General features: G+C 45.2%; 1 protein-coding gene across 1 annotated transcript in view; it reads right to left on the reverse strand.

The window, feature by feature from the left end:
• LOC115081098 (vomeronasal type-2 receptor 1-like) overlaps positions 1–10,256 on the reverse strand; it is a 106,536-nt gene extending 96,280 nt beyond the window's left edge. Inside the window, exons 1-4 of the mRNA XM_029585612.1 lie at positions 9,993–10,256; positions 9,032–9,871; positions 7,547–7,774; positions 1,592–1,715 (exon numbers count right to left, since the gene is read on the reverse strand). Coding sequence (XP_029441472.1) covers positions 1,592–1,715; positions 7,547–7,774; positions 9,032–9,871; positions 9,993–10,256 — 1,456 coding nt within the window. The remainder of the gene's footprint in view (positions 1–1,591; positions 1,716–7,546; positions 7,775–9,031; positions 9,872–9,992) is intronic.
• Between the last annotated feature and the right edge of the window lie 10,548 nt (positions 10,257–20,804).

A 20,804-nucleotide genomic window follows, 5' to 3' on the forward strand; every position in this document is an offset into this window, starting at 1 on the left:
TGGAAAAATGGAGATTGAGAGAGAGAGAGAGAGAGAGAGAGAGAGAGTGGTGGTGACAGGTGAGGATGGGGGAAGAGACTGGTGTTGAATGGTTGGTGGGGGGGGGGGGGGATATGGAGCAGGAGGGAGGAGACCGGTAGGGAAGAGACTGGGTTGGGGAGGTGAATACTGATGGGAATTTCAGTCTTCCCTAACGTTTGTTTTCGCACCTCTCTGGACATTTACATACAGGCTGGTCAGTCACACTCACAACCCATGTGTTCTGTTTTTTTTTTCTCTTTTTTGCTGGGGGCATTGTAATTTGTGTTGAGTTCAGCACCCCCAATCATTTTCAAAAGTTGGCTGGTACGGGCACGTGTACCTCTGTAGACATCTGCTCTTTGAGTGGAGAATTGTTAAGAGTAACAATGGCAGAAAAAGACCAAACAGTCCATTCAGTGTGCCCAGCAAGCTCTTATGTTAGTAACTGCCACTCCATACAGGATACCCCCATGTGTTTTATTAAGGGTAATAGCTGGTTCTTGCTAGTTACCCCCAAGCATTCAGAACCAAGCAACTGTCAAACTCATAATAAAACTACTGCTAGCAACATTTTTATGGGGTGAGCAACCTTCTTGATAATTCAGACAATATTGCTTGAACGTGCTTTGATTTTGGACTTGGCAGTAAAAGCAGTCCTGTGCTTTATCCTTAATGTCTGATTATTAGTCTCCCCGGACCATAAAAGTCAGGGCCCAGCGTTGGCCGTCATCTGTATAGGGGACTCTGTTAGAAGGAGTCATCAATAGAGAAGTATCTAAGCTCATTGGTTAAGGGTAGTAATCTCCCTGCCTTTAGTTAAGGGTAGTAACTGCCACACCATGCAGGTTACTCCCATGCATCCTTTTCTTCATTTTCAACCTCTACTGTTTAGGGATCCACAGTGCTTATCCCATGCCCTTTTGAATTTGTTTACTGGTTTCATTCTCACCACCTCTTCCAGCAGGGAATTCCAGGCTCACCACCTTCTTCATGAAGAAATATTTCCTGATGTTGGTTCTGAGTCGTCCACCCTGGAGTTTCATGTCATGACCCCCTAGTTCTACAGTTTCCTTTCCAACGGAAAAGGTTAGACATTTGTGCATCATTAAAATCTTCCAGGTATCTGAAGATCAGTTTCATAGCTCCCCAGGGCCGGTGGGAATATTAGATGGACCAGGTGGCCACTTAAGGTGCTGGAAATGGGTGAGGTGCATAGTCGGACATGAAGGTGGCATTTTTGAAAGCAGCGAACGAGAGTGGAGAGGCATGGAGCTGGGAAACGGAGCTTTGTGGTGTGCTATCTGCAGGGTGAGGGTGAGGGAGAGAGAGAGAGAGAGAGGTCATGTGATGCCATTACATCATCGCTGCCTAGGGCGGCTGCAGACCCTTGCACCAGCACTGTAGCTCCCCTGCACGTCCTCTCTTCCAGGGAATACATATTTAGATCCTTCAGACTCTCCTCATAATTATCCTAGACATGATTTGATATCTTAATATCAAAACCTCTCCCCCTCATGCCTCGAACCATACATGCAAAGTCCACAATCAGAGTGGAATTTATAGCGCTCACCGGTTTGGTTACTAAACTCATCTTTGGAGCAGGGGATGCAGTCAAAGCAGCAGGCAGGTTGCCCTTCCAGAATGGCCTTCCTGAACCCAGGACCACAGCTCTCACTGCAGGTAGAGACGGGAGCCTTAACGGAGAGAAGTGTTTGGTTATTTAGACATATGTACAGTGGCTCGAGGCTCGTTACAAAAGGATTAAACAATATATGCAAATAAACAAAAATCATAAGATCCTCTATCAGAACTGAAGTACCATTGAGAGAGAAGCTACAATCAATTAGTCTAGCCAATTTGACAGAAGGCTGTCAAAAATATTTTAATTCTCATCTGATGCTGGGAAGGCCTTCTGAAAGAAACCATGATTTGGGCATGGGCCTTAAGATCAGGGTGCTCCATCTACATCTACTGCAGGAGGGAAACAGCACATTTTACTATTAACAAAGTGTTTGAGATTTTTTAATGAGCTCAAACTCACATTCAAGTACTAAGTGAAGCAAAGGAAAGAATACTTTACCAACCGGTTACCGGTGTCTTTGAATTTGCTCTTGCTTCTCGTTGGACAGAATTTGCAAAGAGCCAGAAAGATGAATTGCTTAGCTGAATGGAAGTGGCACAGTGAGTCTTGGACTGATAAGATTGTAAAAAGCAGTTTCTGCTACTGCTCTTCACTTTGTTCAGCTTCCCATTCCTGATTTTGAGCTGAATGTGCCTACTACTGAAGTTAAAATTATAACAGGCCATTTGAAAGGGTCTACCAACGTGTCCTTTTTTGGCATTTACGTAGTCGGAGTGGCAGGTCGGTAGGCCCTTTGTCCACATTAGTAAAGCTTTCTCTGAGTGAGGGGTTCTTTCTGGAGCACTTTAAAAAGACAGCAGTTTGATACTCTTGAAGGTAAACACTAATTCGCGATCTCGCTCCTGATCAGTTTTACCTTCAGCAGGGAAAACAATTGAAAGGATAATTTTGAATCAGCTTACCACTTTTTTTTTGAGGACAACAACATTCTTAGTGACTTCCAAAGTGGCTTTCGTCGGGGTCACAGTACTGAGACTGTGTTAGCTAGGTCCTCCAAACCCCCCCTGGTTTGATAGCCTGTACACCCCCCCCCAGTTACCCCAGACCCTTCACACCCCTCTGAAATGACTTTTCTTTTTTGACTTACAGGCAATCCATAGCAGAAGTAAAGTTACACGGCAGGGACCTCGGCGTGCACTGGATTTCTGGTTCACGTATCGAAATGCCCATGTACCGCCCATGCCCCACCCAGACCCCGCCCCTTTCTGAGAAGTTCCAAGATGTGCGCTCAGCGCCATTTACGCTCATATCCAGGCAGGTTTTAAAATTCAGATGTATGCAGCTAAGTAGCAGGAGAGGTCTGAAATGCACCACCTGCCCATCTAATAAGCACTTTTCCAACTTATCTGGGTATGTAAGACAGCAGGATAAGTCTAAAATAAAAGTGCTATTTATCTGGATAAGTTCAAATTTGTTTCTCTAAGTAGCACTACTTAGCCAGAAAAGTTGTAATATAGCCAGATAAGTGTGCGCATGTGATATACTCATGTATTTGTGCTTCAAATTTTAAAGGGATATGCGAATAGATTATACACGCGCTATTTAGGTGCATTTATCCCCATAAATCGGCTTTTGAAAGCGTAAGTCCAGAGATTTTATAACATGCACATGGCAATGAAATAACCAGTTTTACCATTTAGTCTACCAGTTCACCCAGTCCATCTGCATCTCATGAAGATCATCCTGGCTCTTCATCCTGAAGGGTCCTCCATATCACCCGGACGCCCCCACCCAGTCATTTTTCACTTTCGAGATGTTTTTGATCATTTACACCTGATATTGCGCAGTAAGTAAGAGACTTACTCGCACCACTTTGGCAGGTTTTAAAATGGCAGCTTATGCACAGCAGAGATCACATCACGCCTTTTCTCAAGTGGGGCATGCGCTCTGGAACTCTCTTCCTTTGGCGTTGCGTACAGCTTGTGACTTATAAATGTTTTAGGAAAGTGATAAAGGCTCATCTGTTTAGGGATGCTTTTGCTTAATGCACTGAGAGAAATGTTGATTATGTTTTAATGATTGAAAAATATTGGACAAAAGTTATTTTCGTGAGACGTAATCCGCTTCGAAGAGTATATGATAATGAATGCGGAATATAAATAATTGTAAATAAAATAAATAAATAAATAAGTAAAAACACTGTCATCTGTATTTGGAAGAATTAGAGGGCACGATGTAGGGCAGGGGTGCTCAAATTGTTGGCGAGGGGGGCGGGGGAATGAATGATGGCAATTTTAAACAACGTCTGTGCTTGATGTAAAGTCTTAACCTTTGCAGCTGCTCCTTTCAGTTTTTTCCTAACCATTTCCCTCATTTTATCATAGTTACCTTTTTGAAAGTTAAATGCTGTCACAGTAGATTTTATCAGTTATTAAGTCAAATTTGATCATGTTGTGATCACTATTGCCAAGTGGCTCCAACTCAGAGATGTGTTGGCGGGTCCACTGTGTGACCTGTTTAATAGATCCCTGGAAAAGGGTGTAGTGCCTAGTGACTGGAGAAGAGCGGTGGTGGTCCTGCTTCACAAGAGTGGGAGCAGAGAGGAGGCTGGAAACTACAGGTCGGTTAGCCTCACCTCTGTGGTGGGAAAATTAATGGAGACTCTGCTGAAGGTAAGGATAGTGGGTTGCTCGATCAGAAGCAGCATGGATTCATCAGGGGAAGGTCCTGTCAGACGAATCTAATTGATTTCTTTGATTGCGTGACTAGAGAACTGGATCAGGGAAGAGCGCTCAATGTAATTTACTTGGATTTTAGTAAAGCTTTTGATACAGTCCCACATAGAATACTCATCAACAAAATGAGAAGCTTGGGAGTCAGCTCCAAGGTGATGGCATGGATTACAATCTGGTTGATGGATAGAAGACAACGGGTGATGGTAAATGGAACCTAATCTGAAGGAGAATGGTGTTAAGTGGAGTGCCACAGGGATCGGTGTTTGGACCGCTTCTGTTCAACATCTTCATGAGCGACATTGCGGAAGGGATAGAAGGTAAAGTTTATCTATTTGCGGATGATACTAAGATCTGTAACAGAGTGAACATGCAGGAAGGAGTAGAGAGAATGAGACGAGATTTAAGGAAGCTGGAAGAGGGTCGAAGATATGGCAGCTGGGATTCAATGCCAAGAAGTGAAGAGTCATGCATCTGGGATGTGGTAATCTGAAATAACTGTATGCGTTGGGGGGTGAAGGGCTGATGTGCACAGAGCAGGAGAGAGACCTTGGGGTGATAGTGTCTAATGACCTGAAGTCAACAAAGCAGTGTGACATGGTGATAGCTAAATCCAGAAGAATGCTAGGATGCATAGAGAGAGGAATATCTAGTAAGAAAAGGGAAGTGATAATCCCCTTGTACAGGTCCTTGGTGAGGCCTCACCTGGAGTACAGTGTTCAGTTCTGGAGACCGTATCTCAAAGGAGACAGAGACAGGATGGAGGCGGTCCAGAGAAGAGCAACCAAAATGGTGGGTGGTCTCCATTGAATGACTTATGAGGAGAGGTTGAAGAACCTGAATATGTATACCCTGGAGGAAAGGAGGAGCAGGGGTGATATGATACAGACCTTCAGATACTTGAAAGGTTTTAATGATCCATGGTCATCAACAAACCTTTTCCATTGGAAAGAATTTAGTAGAACTAGGGGTCAGAATTTGAAACTCCAGGGAGGAAGACTTAGAACCAATGTCAGTAAATATTTCTTCATGGGGAGGGTGGTAGATGCTGTGAAGGATTTCAAAGGGACATGGAATAAACACTAGGGATGTGCATTCATTTTTGCCGAATTGGAAAATGTCAAAGAAATTGTCCAATTCAGCATGGATCGTAGGACCCGAAAAATGATCGGGTTTTCCCCGAAATTTATGGGAAAAATCATTTTTCGGGTTAGCGCAGGGGGGAGGGGCACATTTATTTAAGAAAAAAGCTCAAACCCACCCCAACCCTTCAAATTTACTTAATTACGCCCCCCCCCCCCCACCATCCCGATCCCCTCCCAAGACTTACTGAAAGCCCTGGAAGTCCAGCAGGGGTTCCCGGGAGCAATCTTCCACTTTCGGGCCATCAAGCCTAACAGGAATCAAAATGGCGCCAGTGGCTCTTTGCCCTTACCATGTGACAAGGGCTACTGGTGCCATTGGTTGGCCCCTGTCACATGGTAGGAGCAATGGACGGCTGGCGCCATCTTAAAAAATGGCACGGGTCATCCACAGGTCATGGGAATGAATAAAAAATGCTTGGGGGTAACCTGCACGGAGCGGCAGTTACTACCCTTAACAGAAACTGGGGCTAACCTGCACGGAGCGGCAGTTATTACCCTTAACAGAAACATGGGGGTAACCTGCACGGAGCGGCAGTTACTATCCTTAACAAAAACATGGGGGTAACCTGCACGGAGCGGCAGTTACTACCCTTAACAGAAACATGGGGGTAACCTGCACGGAGCGGCAGTTACTGCCTTAACAGAAACATGGGGGTAACCTGCACGGAGCGGCAGTTTCTATCCTTAACAGAAACATGGGGGTAACCTGCACGGAGCGGCAGTTACTAGCTGTAACAGAAATATGGGGGTAACCTGCACGGAGCGGTAGTTACTAGCCTTAACAGAAACATGGGGGTAACCTGCACGGAGCGGCAGTTATTAGCCTTAACAGAAACATGGGGGTAACTTGCACGGAGCGGCAGTTACTAGCCTTAACAGAAACATGGGGGTAAGTGGCACGGAGCGGCAGTTATTACCCTTAACAGAAACAAGGGGGTAACCTGCATGAAGCGGCAGTTACTACCTTGGGAAGCTTGCTGGGCAGACTGGATGGACCATTTTGGTCTTTTTCTGCCGTCATTACTATGTCACTATGTTCTATGTTACCTCTCGCACCAAACACCAAATCCTGTATTCCAGTAAGGACTTGGTCTAAAATAGTTTCCCCTCTTGGTTCTTGTACCAGCTGCTCCATGAAGCAGTCATTTATTTCATCTCGGAAGTTTACATCTCTAGAATGTCCTGATGTAACATTCAACCAGTCGATACTGGGGTAATTGAAATCACCCATTATCACTGTGCTGCTTGCTGATTTTGTTAGCTCCCCCAATTTCTTTTACCATTTCATTGTGTTTGTTCATTTTGGCCAGGTGGATGTTAATATACCCCCAATGCCATTTTATTACCCTTTTCACCTGGAATATCTATCCATAAAGATTCATCATTGCATTTTGTTTCCTGCAGAACTTTTATCCTGTTTGACTCAATTCCACCAATTTGACCCCATCCTATCATTTTGATATAATTTGTCCCCTGGTATCCCATTGGTTATCTTCCCTCCACTAGGTCTCAGAGATGTAACGCAGAAGCTGTGCCGAGCTCTGGAGTACCTTCACCAGCGTGGACTCCACTGACCACTTCTTTCTGAGTTCTATTGTCCAACCAGGTTCTCAATAACTTTCTGTCCTGCTCCCATATCATGCAGCTTGTTTACCAGTCTTGAATCAGGATCAGTGTGAAAAGCCTTTCTGAAGTCCACATAGGCAGCAATCACTGGCACCTCCCTGATCAACCACTTTTTGTCACCTCAACACAATTAATTCTGTCTGACATAATCTTCCCTGTAGGACAGCAGGTTCTCTAATGTCATGTAATCTCTTTTATTTGTCAATATTTTAATATTTTTTCCTTCTGTTGATGTTCGACTGAAGATTATATAGTTGCCCGTGACCTCCTTGTTTCATTATTTATGGTCCAGAACTACATCTGCTCGCCAGTCTCTCGGAACCTTCCCTGACTCAGACCAACCAAGCTGATTCAATTCAAATAATCACAGATCTAAAACAAGATGACAACCAGATTAGAGAATGTGCCTTCCATCACCAGCGCTGAACAATTTTTCTAACCTGTGCATTATCTTCATTCCACACGATGGCACTGGTGTTGAACTTGATGTCTCGACTTCCAGCTGCTCCAGAATCATAATGGCCAATATTTACATAAGAGAAGGAGCCACTCAAAGGCAGGTGCCAGTTCAAAATGTCATAAGCAGCCGGTGGATTTCCCTTTTGGTCAAAGAAAATCTCCCGGCCCATGGTGTTCTGGAAACGTACCTCCCTTATATAATGCAGAAGCTGTGCAGAGAAAAGGAGACATGCTTGCATTGAAATTGCCTCATGTGCAAATGATATCTAGCATTTGCAGTATACATTTGTATATTACTCAGATCATATAATAAGCGATTATATTAAATGTACCTTCTTTATACCGTGCACATCTTTGTAAGGTTCGAGAAAGAGCAATCTCAATAGCCAGTCCTAGGCTATGGGAAATTATGCCTGAAGCACTGCAAACATCTGGAATTTGTTGCCAGAGAATGTGGTTCGTGCAGTTAGTATAGCTGTGTTTAAAAAAGGATTGGATAAGTTCTTGGAGGAGAAGTCCATTACCTGCTATTAAGTTCACTTAGAGAATAGCCACTGCCATTAGCAATGGTTACATGGAATAGACTTAGTTTTTGGGTACTTGCCAGGTTCTTATGGCCTGGATTGGCCACTGTTGGAAACAGGATGCTGGGCTTGATGGACCCTTGGTCTGACCCAGTATGGCATTTTCTTATGTTCTTATCTACTGACTTTAAAGCTTTTAAAAAAAAGCTAAAAACTTGGCTATTTAAATTAGCCTATGATGTCAAATAAATCTTTGAGTGCTGTAGATACCATTATGAAAATCAAAATGTGTATTATGTATTAATGATTCTTCCCTGTTATACCTTATGTCTTACATACTATGTATGTTTTTAATCTGTAAACCGCCCTTATCTTGTTTGGAAGGATAGTATATAAATACTGTGTACAGCACAGAAGATGGTTCCTTTGACTCTAGCTCAACTGTTCCTCCCATGTTGAGGTTAGAGCCAAGAGAAGTTCTGGGGGAAATTTGTGGAGGGGCTTCTCAATGATTGCTCATAATAATTGGAATTCTTAAATCTGCCATCAATATTAATTTTATTAAATGAACCAGATTACCAGAAAATTTCGGGTTTCTGTTGAAATCTGTAGGCAGCTCTAAAGAGCAGTGGATATTCCTTGGTTTGGCTGTAGGCCTATAATAATGCAGCATCCTGGCTGACATAATTGTCTCAGAGACAAACTGGGTTCTTTGCAAGCTGTGATGCATTTTTTCGACTGCCAGAAGAAGGGACCTGTGAGTAGTTTCAAAAGCTGAGGTATAACAACTTCTCTGAATAATCGAGCAAAGGAAATCACATCCTACAAAGAAGCACAGAAGCCTAGAATGTTCTTAGCTTCAGGAAACATTTAGAAACATAACAAACTGTAAAGGACATTCTTACTTAAAGACACAAATCTGCAACAAATATTACAATATACCTGCCAAGGCTCAAAGTGTCTGATGTCCCCACATGACCCATTGAAGAAAGGTCCTTTTCCAGGTTCACAGGAATACATGGCATGCAGGGCATTGACCACCACATACACTGCATTGTAGACATTATATGTGAACCTTAGATTTGTAATGTCAAAGAATGGGATATCTAGGGTCCTCAAGTCCTCCTTTCCTGTGCAGAGTTTCCATGCCTTGCTTAGTTCAGGATAAGTGGTCTGATTCATGATGGAGTCAGCCCACCTGCAGCCAAAGGCTTCTTCCCAAAACTGTGCAACAAAGATATCTTCAGTAGTCCTGAAAGGATGAAGGTCATAGAGATACTCTTTTAACTTTGGAATGTTGCCTGTAGGAACAGAGAGTGAAATGGTTCCTTTAAGAGCTTTTAAAAATTCCTCTTCATTAAATATTGGATGGTCCGCCCAGCCATCTGAAGCAATCCAGACTTTCCCAGATATGTCACTCTTTGCAATTGCCAGCATCACTGGGTAGAGGTTGTTGGCATTGGAAAAGACCACAATGACCCTGGCAGTTGTTGTTTTCACCACCTCTACGATGTGCTGGATTTTCTTTTCAGAGTAAAACAGGGGGATGGTTTCATAGAAGGCTACACAGACCCCAACCTTGACCAGCTCTTGTTTCAGCATCTGAGACCCTATCTGTCCATAGTCATTGTCCTCAGCGAGGATTCCAACCCAGGTCCACTTGAAGAAGGTGATCAACCGGGCAATGCCCAGAGACTGATACTCATCACTTGGAGTAGTGCGGAGGAAAGAGGGAAATCGACTCTTATCACTCAATTCGACTACAGAAGAGGCATAGCTGATCTGGAAGAATTGAACCAACAAGATTAGATCGTGTTTCTTCCTCTCGATAGAAAAATGACTTTTAAAACTATCCAGATCCAAAGGAAATATAGTACCTGACTGTTGTTTAAATGATCCGTACCTGTGCCTGTTTATAGACTCCCAGCAGGTGAGCCATGGCTATGGACATCCGAGACTTGTGATCTCCAATTACTGCGGCTAGTGGAGATGCCCCTCTTCCTCGGCGGGTGTAATTTGGGATGGGATCTTTGTGCCCGGTGAGTTGCCACATTGTGCCTTGCAGAGACTGGGATGGAGTATCACAGGAGTCGTATATCCAGAACCCCAGGGTGATGTTGGGCAAAAGCGAGTTATTTCTGTTAATTTCTTCCAAGGCAAATACCATGATATGTAAATGTTTATAAAGAATTAATTGTAGTCTGAAAACCATAAAATAATGAAACTTACATAGAAGATAAACAAGTGTAAACATACTGTAGCCAGGGCCGGTGCAAGGGTATTAGGCACCCTAGGCAAACTTTACAGTCTGGCGCCCCATCCCCATACACAATTTTAAATTATGCATTTATAAGATATTTTACATGAAAAATCACATTCTGAGGTAAAATTAATATACAAGTTATTGTGATAATTTCATGCACTGTTGTGATGCCAACAAGAAAACTTTGGGGTAAATTTTAAAAGCCCTATGTGCCGGCACACCTAAGTTACATAGTCCGCCAGCGCGCGCAAAGGCCCAGGATGAGCGTAAGTCCCGGGGCTTTGCTTGAGGGGCGTGTTGGGGGCGTGTTGGGGCAGCACATCATTCAGGGGCATTCCGGGGGCGTGGCCGAGGCCTCCGAAGCAGCCCCTGGGCCGGGTAATGGCACGCCAGCAGCCAGCCGGCACGCGCAAGTTTTTCAAAAAGGTAGGGGGGGGCTTTAGTTAGGGACGGGGGGTGGGTTAGATAGGGGAAGGGAGGGGAAGCTGGGGGGGGGTGGTGGAAATAAAAGTTCCCTTCAAGGCCGCTCCGATTTCGGAGCGGCCTTGAAGGGAATGGGAAAAGCCATCGGGGCTCCCCTCGGGCTCAGCGCACGCAAGGTGCACATGTGCACCCCCTTGTGCGCGCCGACCCCGTATTTTATAACATGCGCGCGGCAGCGTGCGCATGTTATAAAATCGGGCATAGATTTGTTCGCGCCGGGTTGCGCGAACAAATCTATGCCTGCGCGTATGTTTTAAGATCTGCCCCTTTGCATCTTGGAATTCATATTTGGTTTCTTGATTATATTGTTTACTAATCTTTTGGTTTCTTGATATTAGATTGTTGTAAGATTCAAAAAAGCCACAAAAAAAAAGAAAAAAATTCCCAGTATCCCTCTAATTGTATAGCTGTCATATAATCTGTTCCAAATTGGGATATAAGTGCTGTGGGATCTTTTACTAGCTAAAGGACAAGTAAACTTTCAGAAAGTGTCTTGCCCTACCCAGCTTGACCTAGGTATAAACTGTTTAACTCCCTCCCACCCTACCCCTCTGCCCACCCACCCCTAGGTTTGTATTTCTAATGTAGTCATCCTAACTTCATAATAGGCAACCAGATAAATTAGTAAATTGATTATTCCTTAGGTGCACCAATCAAATAACTTACCTAAATGAGTACTATTCAATGCAACTGCTGTGGAGCCTTTATATTGAGGGTAATCATATGGAAACTTAAGGCTTGCCCCTTGTGTTCAAAACTCTCTACCTTGGAAAAGGAGCTGGATGACTTTAAAGCTGAATTAGCTTCAATAAAGAGAGTCTCAGCCACGGTACATTATTCAGGAAATAATTTCCACTTACCACTGAATAACCAAAACTCAAGAAAAAAGAGATTTACTGTGGGCTCAGGTAGGATAAGACCTGTAACCCACAGACACCCATTATTGAAAGCTGTGCAGCCCACAACTCTATCCCCCCACTCACACAGGCCATTAAGGAACTTAAAAAGTATTTCAGTGGGCTCTGGTAGAATAAGACCTGTGTTCTGGAGACACACACTGTATCAAGTGCAACAAGTACAAAATGCCTTCTCTGTATTAAATTCTGAAGAAGTCCTTGAGAAAAAGATTGAAATGTTATCGGAAAAGAGAGAAAAAACCCAATGCATACAGAAATTCCAAATCAGAAACCAAAGGAAAAAGCTCACAGTGATGGATGACTCTGTCATCAGAGGCATTAATTAGGGATGTGAATCGTTTTAGGACGATTAAAATTATCGTCCGATAATTTTAATATCGTCTTAAACCGTTATGGAACACAATACAATACAGATTCTAACGATTTATCGTTATAAATCGTTAGAATCGTGAGCCGGCACACTAAAACCCCCTAAAACCCACCCCCGACCCTTTAAATTAAATCCCCCACCCTCCCGAACCCCCCCCAAATAACTTAAATAACCTGCGGGTCCAGCGGCGGTCCGGAACGGCAGCGGTCCGGAACGGGCTCCTGCTCCTGCATCTTGTCGTCTTCGGCCGGCGCCATTTTCCAAAATGGCGCCGAAAAATGGCGGCGGCCATAGACGAAAAAGATTGGACGGCAGGAGGTCCTTCCGGACCCCCGCTGGACTTTTGGCAAGTCTCGTGGGGGTCAGGAGGCCCCCCACAAGCTGGCCAAAAGTTCCTGGAGGTCCAGCGGGGGTCAGGGAGCGATTTCCCGCCGCGAATCGTTTTCGTACGGAAAATGGCGCCGGCAGGAGATCGACTGCAGGAGGTCGTTCAGCGAGGCGCCGGAACCCTCGCTGAACGACCTCCTGCAGTCGATCTCCTGCCGGCGCCATTTTCCGTACGAAAACGATTCGCGGCGGGAAATCGCTCCCTGACCCCCGCTGGACCTCCAGGAACTTTTGGCCAGCTTGTGGGGGGCCTCCTGACCCCCACGAGACTTGCCAAAAGTCCAGCGGGGGTCCGGAAGGACCTCCTGCCGTCCAATCTTTTTCGTCTATGGCCGCCGCCATTTTTCGGCGCCATTTTGGAAAATGGCGCCGGCCGAAGACGACAAGATGCAGGAGCAGGAGCCCGTTCCGGACCGCTGCCGTTCCGGACCGCTGCTGGACCCGCAGGTTATTTAAGTTATTTGGGGGTGGGGGATTTAATTTAAAGGGTCGGGGGTGGGTTTTAGGGGGTTTTAATGTGCCGGTTTTTCGATTTTTCGATTTTTCGATTTTTTAACGATTTTCACGATTTTTCACGATATTTTACCCCCCCAAACGGCAACAATACGATTCCCTCCCCCTCCCAGCCGAAATCGATCGTTAAGACGATCGAGGACACGATTCACATCCCTAGCATTAATATCTTCCCTTGCACAAATGCAAAGAGAAAAGTGGATAACAAAACTCAACTAAATAGGTCACAAAAGGAGTCCAGGAACAGCAGTAACCTGAGCAAAGAAAGCTGGAAAGCTATGAGCACAAATGCTCGTAGTTTGGGTAATAAAATCCCAGAGCTGCAAGCCCTAATGGTGGAGGCGGATTTGGACGTTGTTGCTGTCACGGAAACATGGTTTACGGAATATCATGACTGGGATACGGCAATACCAGGCTATAACTTGTTAAGGAAGGACAGAGAGGATAGGAAAGGGGGAGGAGTGGCTCTATATGTCAGAAACAATATCCAAGCATCTGAGCTGCAAGGAAGATGGGGCAAAGAAGAAGCACTATGGGCCGACTTAAAAAAAGATGGGGCATCCATTTTTATTGGAGTGGTTTACAGGCCTCCAAACCAAAAGGAAGAGCTGGACAGAGATCTGATTGAAGACATCCACAGGATAGCAAAGAAAGGAGAAGTGGTGATCGTTGGAGACTTTAATATGCCAGATGTAGACTGGAGAATCCCATCTGCAGAATCTAATAATAGTAGAGAAATAGTAGATGCCCTGCAAGTAGCTTTATTCAAACAAATGGTAATGGAACCCACGAGAGAAGGAGCTATACTCGACTTAGTGCTCACTAATGCAGATAATGTCTCAGATGTCCAGGTGGGTGCCCACCTCAGCACCAGTGATCATCAAACGGTATGGTTTAATATCACAAAAAGGACACGGAAAAGAAGCACAAAAACCCAAGTTTTGATGTTCAAAAACACAGACTTTGATGAAATGGGGAAGTACCTGGAGGAAGAACTAAAAGGCTGGGAAAACGAGAGAGATGTGGATCAACAGTGGACCAATCTAAAAGGAGCAATCACCAAGGCAACTAATCCAGCGGTTCTCAACCGGTGCGTCGCGATACACTAGTGTGTCGCCAAGCACCGGCAGGTGTGTCGCGTGGCTCCCGGTCCCTCCCGCTGCTCGTTCTTCCCTGCTGCCGTTGCCGCCGGGCTATCAGCACGTTCAAGCCCAGCGGGAACGGCAGCAGTGCAAAAAAAAAAAAAAGCTGTGGCATCGGCGGCTGGCCTTTTCTTCTTCCCGCGCCTGCATCCCCCCCCCCCCCCGGACCCGGAACAGGAAGTGGTGCGCGGGAATAAGAAAGGCCGTGCCGCAAGAGAACCCACGCCTCGCGCGCCATCACGGCACACATGGGGAAGCGCTGCTGCGGCCGTATGGCCAACCGGTCTTCCTGTTCGGGGGGGGAGCGGAAGCGCCGCGTGCAGCTTCCGCTTCCTCCCCCAAATGCAGGAAGATCAGCTGCCTCTCCTGCTGCCACCCGTTCTCCTGCTATCTTCGGGCGTCGGGCCGTATGGTCCGCCGATCTTCCTGCTTGGGGTGGGGGTGCGGAAGCGTCGCGCACAGCTTCCGCTTTCTCCCCCAAAGCAGGAAGATCAGCTGCCTCTCCTGCTGCCACCGGCCTCCTGCTATCTTCGGGCGTCGGGCCGTATGGTCCGCCGATCTTCCTGCTTGGGGGGGGGGGGAGGGAGGAAGCGGACGTTGTGCGCTGCGCTTCCGCTATCCCCCCCCCCCCCGACAGGAAGTTCGGACGCCCGAAGATAGCAGGAGGCTGGTGGCAGCAGGAGAGAAAGCTGATCTTCCTGCTCTGGGGGAGAAAGCGGAAGGGAAAGGAGAGAGCAGCATGAGCCTCCCGCGATCGATGGAATTCTTCCTTCTTGGCCTGCGGGGGCTGGAGGAGCAGCTACCGTTTGTGCTGGGGGGGGGGGGGGGAGGAAGTGAGTGACAGAAAGAGAGAGAAGCAGCCAGCCAGCCTGTGTGTAAGTGAGAGAATGTATTTGATCGAGAGTATGTGTGTGATTGAGAGAAACTGGTCAGAGAGCTGATGTATGTGTATATGTGAGAGACAATGAAAGTGACTGCTCAAGGAGATGACTGATGTGTATGTGAGAGTGTGAGACAGTCAGGGATGTGTGTGTGTGAGAGAGAGAGAGAGAAAAAGCATGGAAGTGAGAAATCTGGGTATGTGAGAAAGCATGGGAGTAAGAAGCCTGGTGTTGTGGGGGTGTATGTGAAAGAAAGCATGGGAGTGAGAAGCCTGATTATGTGAGAGAGAGCATGGGAGTGGGAAGCCTGTGTGTGTGTGCATGTATATGAGAGAGACTGGTTGGTAAGGTGACGGTGTGACTGGTGTGTATGTGAATGTGAGAGAGAGAATGCGATTCAGGGAATGAGAAGCCTGTGCACGTGGAGAGCGAGCATGGAAATGAGAGAGAGACTGGGGGTGTGTGTGTGTGTAACAGAGAAAGTGATTATGGGAATGAGAAGCCTGTGCATGTGAAGAGAGTGAGCATGGGAGTGAGAACCTGGGTGTGTGTGAGACACAGCATGGGAGGGAGAAGCCTGTGTATGTAAGACAGAACATGGAAGTGGGAAGCCTGTTTGTGTGTGTATGCATGAGAGAGATCAGGTGACGGGTGTGTGTGAGAGAGAGAGAGAGAAAGTGATTATGGGAATGAGAAGCCTGTGCAGGTGAAGAGTGAGCATGGGAGTGAGAAACCTGTGTGTGTGTGAGACACAGCATGGGAGTGAGAAGCCTGTATATCTGAAAGAGAACACGAGAGTGGGAAGCCTATGTGTGTGTGTATAATGCATGAGAGAGATCAGGTGACTGGTGTGTGTTTGCGTGTATGTGAGAGAGAGAAAGAAAGTGATTATGGGAATAAGAAGCCTGTACATGTGAAGAGTGAGCATGGGAGTGAGAAAGCTGGGAGTGTGTGAGATACAGCATGGGAGTGAGAAGCCTGTATATCTGAAAGAGAACATGGGAGTGGGAAGCCTGTGTGTGTATGCATGAGAGAGATCAGGTGACTGGTGTGTGTGTATGTGGGAGAGAAAGAAAGTGATTATGGGAATGAGAAGCCTGTGCATGTGGAGAGAACAAGCATGGGAGTGAGAGACTGGTGAGTGTATGTGAGAAAGAGAAAGTGATTATGAGAGTGAGAAGCCCATATATGTAAGTGGAACACGGGAGTGGGAAGCCTGTGTGTGTGTGTATGGCATGAGAGAAACTGTTCAGGAAGGTGACTGGTGTGTTTGTCAAAGACTGGGAGATGACTGGTGTGTGAGAGACAGAAACTGGTCATGGGGGCATGACTGGTGTGTGTGTGTGTGAGAGACATGGGCCCTAAGGAAGAGGACCATGAGTATAGAGCTTAGCCACTACTGCTGCTTCTGGTGTGTGCTACAGCCTGCATGGAAGAGGCGTAGGAAAGCTGCTGGAGGGGGTAAGTAAAGGTGGCTTTTTAAGTTTATTTTTCTTGATTGACTGCTATTTTAATTATTTAATATTATGTGATGTGTCTGCTTTTTTTGAAATATTTTATTGGTGTTTGGAGAATTTTTAATAGTTTTTATGAGTTTTTAATTGTTGGATGTTATTCTGTTCATAGTTGTTGTGAAACATTTATTCTGCTTATTAGTATAGTTTTACAATTATTTCTGTGTGGGGATCTATAGCTGCTTGCTATAGATGTTTTCCTAATAAGAGGTGTATTGGTTTTTAGGGCCTGATTTAATATTTGTAGTGTTGCCTTTTCATAGATAGGGTTGCTCCTGTTTGAGTGTATTCCATAATACAGGTGTAACTGTGTGTGGATTAGTTTATGTGCATTACTACAGATCCTGGGAGTATGTTAGGTCGGTTCTGTGTCTGTTACAGAGATATTTTACTAGCATGTAAGTGTTTTATCAGTCTTATTTGTTGCGTTTTCTCAAGAGGACATGCATTGGTGGTAAACTGCTGTCTTTTCATAAGTAGGGCTATTGAGCCTGAAAGTAGAAGGAGTTTGAGTTGCTGTTACTGAGATGACACCAGAACCAGAATATCTTTTTTGTAGAGTGAGTTGAACGGGGAATGTCATAATTCTGCTTTACATCCATTATTGTGGATCAGGGGGGTTCCCGTGGATGCAAACTGTACATTTACATCTAGCCCTGTGACGATCATGGGTCAGTGTGTCACGCATGTGAGAACCATCTGTCAGGTGTGTCCCGACAGAAAAAAGGTTGAGAACCACTGAACTAATCTATATGTTAGAAAAGTAAAGAAAAGCAAAAGAAAAATGAAACCTATCTGGTTCTCAAAGGAGGTGGCTGACAAAATAAAGGCTAAAAGAACAGCGTTCAAGAAATATAAAAGATCCCAAAAGGAGGAACACAAAGAAGAATATCTGGTAGAACTGAGGGAGACGAAGAAATTAATCAAGATGGCAAAAAGTCAAGTGGAAGAGAGGATTGCCAAAGAGGTAAAGAGTGGTAAGAAAACATTTTTCAGATACATCAGTGAAAAGAGAAAAGTTCAAAGTGGTATAGTGAAATTGAAAGGTGGAAAGGATCAATGTGTGGAGAGAGACGAAGAAATGGCAGAAATATTAAATGAATACTTCAGTTCTGTGTTCACTAAAGAGGACCCTGGAGAAGGACCGACACTAGTTAACAAGAAACTAGAGGGGAATGGAGTAGATGTAACTCCATTTACAGTAGAAAATGTATGGGAAGAGCTGGTGAAACTGAAAGTGGACAAAGCCATGGGGCCTGATGAAGTTCATCCCAGAATACTGAGGGAGCTCAGAGATGTGCTGGCAGGTCCGCTGTGTGACCTATTCAATAGATCCCTAGAAACGGGAGTGGTGCCGAATGATTGGAGGAGAGTGGTGGTGGTCCCGCTTCACAAGAGTGGGAACAGAGAAGAGGCTGGTAACTACAGACCGGTTAGCCTCACTTCGGTGGTGGGAAAAGTAATGGAGTCACTGTTGAAAGAGAGAATAGTGAACTATCTACAGTCGGGAGAATTGCTGGACCAGAGGCAGCATGGATTCACCATTGGAAGATCCTGTCAGACAAATCTGATTGACTTTTTTGACTGGGTAATCAAGGAATTGGATCGAGGAAGAGCACTCGATGTCATCTACTTGGATTTCAGCAAAGCTTTTGACACTGTCCCGCACAGGAGACTGGTGAATAAAATGAGAAGCTTAGGAGTGAGTGCCGAGGTGGTGACCTGGATTGCAAACTGGTTGATGGACAGAAGACAATGTGTGATGGTAAATGGAACTCTCTCTGAAGAGAGAGCGGTTTTAAGCGGTGTACCGCAGGGATCGGTGTTGGGACCGGTCCTTTTCAATATCTTTGTGAGCGACATTGCGGAAGGGATAGAAGGTAAGGTATGTCTTTTTGCGGATGACACTAAGATCTGCAACAGAGTGGACACGCCGGAAGGAGTGGAGAGAATAAGACGGGATTTAAGGAAGATGGAAGAGTGGTCGAAGACATGGCAGCTGACATTCAATGCCAAGAAGTGCAAAGTCATGCATATGGGGAGTGGAAATCCGAATGAACTGTATTCGATGGGGGGAGAAAGGCTGATGTGCACGGAGCAGGAGAGAGACCTTGGGGTGATGGTGTCTAATGATCTGAAGTCGGCGAAACAATGTGACAAGGCGATAGCTAAAGCCAGAAGAATGCTGGGCTGCATAGAGAGAGGAATATCGAGTAAGAAAAGGGAAGTGATTATCCCCTTGTACAGGTCCTTGGTGAGACCTCACCTGGAGTATTGTGTTCAGTTCTGGAGACCGTATCTCCGAAGAGACAGAGACAAGATGGAGGCGGTCCAGAGAAGGGTGACCAAAAAGGTGGAAGGTCTTCATCAAATGACTTATGAGGAGAGATTGAAGAATCTAAATATGTACACCCTGGAGGAAAGGAGGAGCAGAGGTGATATGATACAGATTTTCAGATACTTGAAAGGTTTTAATGATCCAAAGACAACGACAAACCTTTTCCATAGGAAAAAAATCAGCAGAACCAGGGGTCACGATTTGAAGCTCCAGGGAGGAAGATTCAGAACCAATGTCAGGAAGTATTTCTTCACGGTGGATGCCTGGAATGCCCTTCCGAAGGAAGTGGTGAAGACCAGAACTGTGAAGGACTTCAAAGGGGCGTGGGATAAACACTGTGGATCCATAAAATCAAGAGGCCGTCAATAAAGAGTGGGTGGCTAGCCAGAATGACGGCTACTGCCTGGAGACAATACCCTTATTCAATAAACATACACATGGTTACTGTGACTCCAACATCGCTGTAAGCTACAACAGCAAGAGGAAATGTGGAAAAAAGGATTCGCACTCACAAAGTGGGGAGTAGCTGGCTTGTTACGGCGGTTACTACCCCAAACCAAATAAGCCTGATACTTCACTTTCAATGCATATCCAGCATAGCTCTCTGCTTCAACGGCAGGGGAGAAGAAAAACTGATACTTCACGCATATCCAGCATAGCTCCCTGCTTCAACAGCAGGGGAGAAGAAAAACTGATACTTCACGCATATCCAGCATAGCTCTCTGCTTCAACGGCAGGGGAGAAGAAAAACTGATACTTCACGCATATCCAGCATAGCTCTCTGCTTCAACGGCAGGGGAGAAGAAAAACTGATACTTCACGCATATCCAGCATAGCTCTCTGCTTCAACGGCAGGGGAGAAGAAAAACTGATACTTCACGCATATCCAGCATAGCTCTCTGCTTCAACAGCAGGGGAGAAGAAAAAAGGATTCGCACTCACAAAGCGGGGAGTAGCTGGCTTGTTACGGCGGTTACTACCCCAAACCAAATAAGCCTGATACTTCACTTTCAATGCATATCCTGCTTCAACGGCAGGGGAGAAGAAAAACTGATACTACACGCATATCCAGCATAGCTCCCTGCTTCAACGGCAGGGGAGAAGAAAAACAACCAATAAGGGCTGAATAACACAGTCTGGGTAAAACAAATAAGCATGGGTGTAGCTTGCTTATTGCGGCGGTTACTTCCCCTACTACCCATAACTAATCAAGCTTGATATTTCACTTGGTTGCAGCTCCATCACTGCTCTCTACATTAATGGTGGGGGTGGAAGGGAAATAGAACCAAAGAGCTAAGAGAAACAGATAAGTATGAGAAAAAAATGTGAAGCTTGCTGGGCAGACTGGATGGGCCATTTGGTCTTCTTCTGCCGTCATTTCTATGTTTCTATGTTTCTATATGGCATCATACTTATTGTGATATATTTCGGCATGGTCCTCCCGTATCAACACAGTACTATTTTCCAACACTCAAAGAATAACAACCCCACCTATGAAAAAGAATACCACAAATATTACACCAGAATCTAAAATATCAATACACCTCCTAGCAGGAAAACAGAACAGGCCAAGCTACTACAGATCCCTACAGAGAAACCACATGCTAAAAGAATGCTTCATCTCAGTCTTTGCATGCAGAACACAAACCCTCACCAAATACAGAATAAAGCCACGTAAAGTATAAATAGAAATGTGCAGACAAAAACTGAACTGTAAAACGCATCACGCCGGACTCTATACAGTGTAACAATGGAAAAACAAAAATTTCACCATTCCTCATGAAACAATCAATAAAATCAAGATATATAAATCATTAATCATAATTATAAAATCATACAAATAAAATTATTTCAAAACAGCTGATGAATAGAATATCCAACAATAAAAGACATGCAAATTTTGAAAG

This window comes from Rhinatrema bivittatum, chromosome 19 (genome assembly GCF_901001135.1).
Source record: "Rhinatrema bivittatum chromosome 19, aRhiBiv1.1, whole genome shotgun sequence".
In the NCBI taxonomy this organism is placed as follows: Eukaryota; Metazoa; Chordata; class Amphibia; order Gymnophiona; family Rhinatrematidae; genus Rhinatrema; species Rhinatrema bivittatum.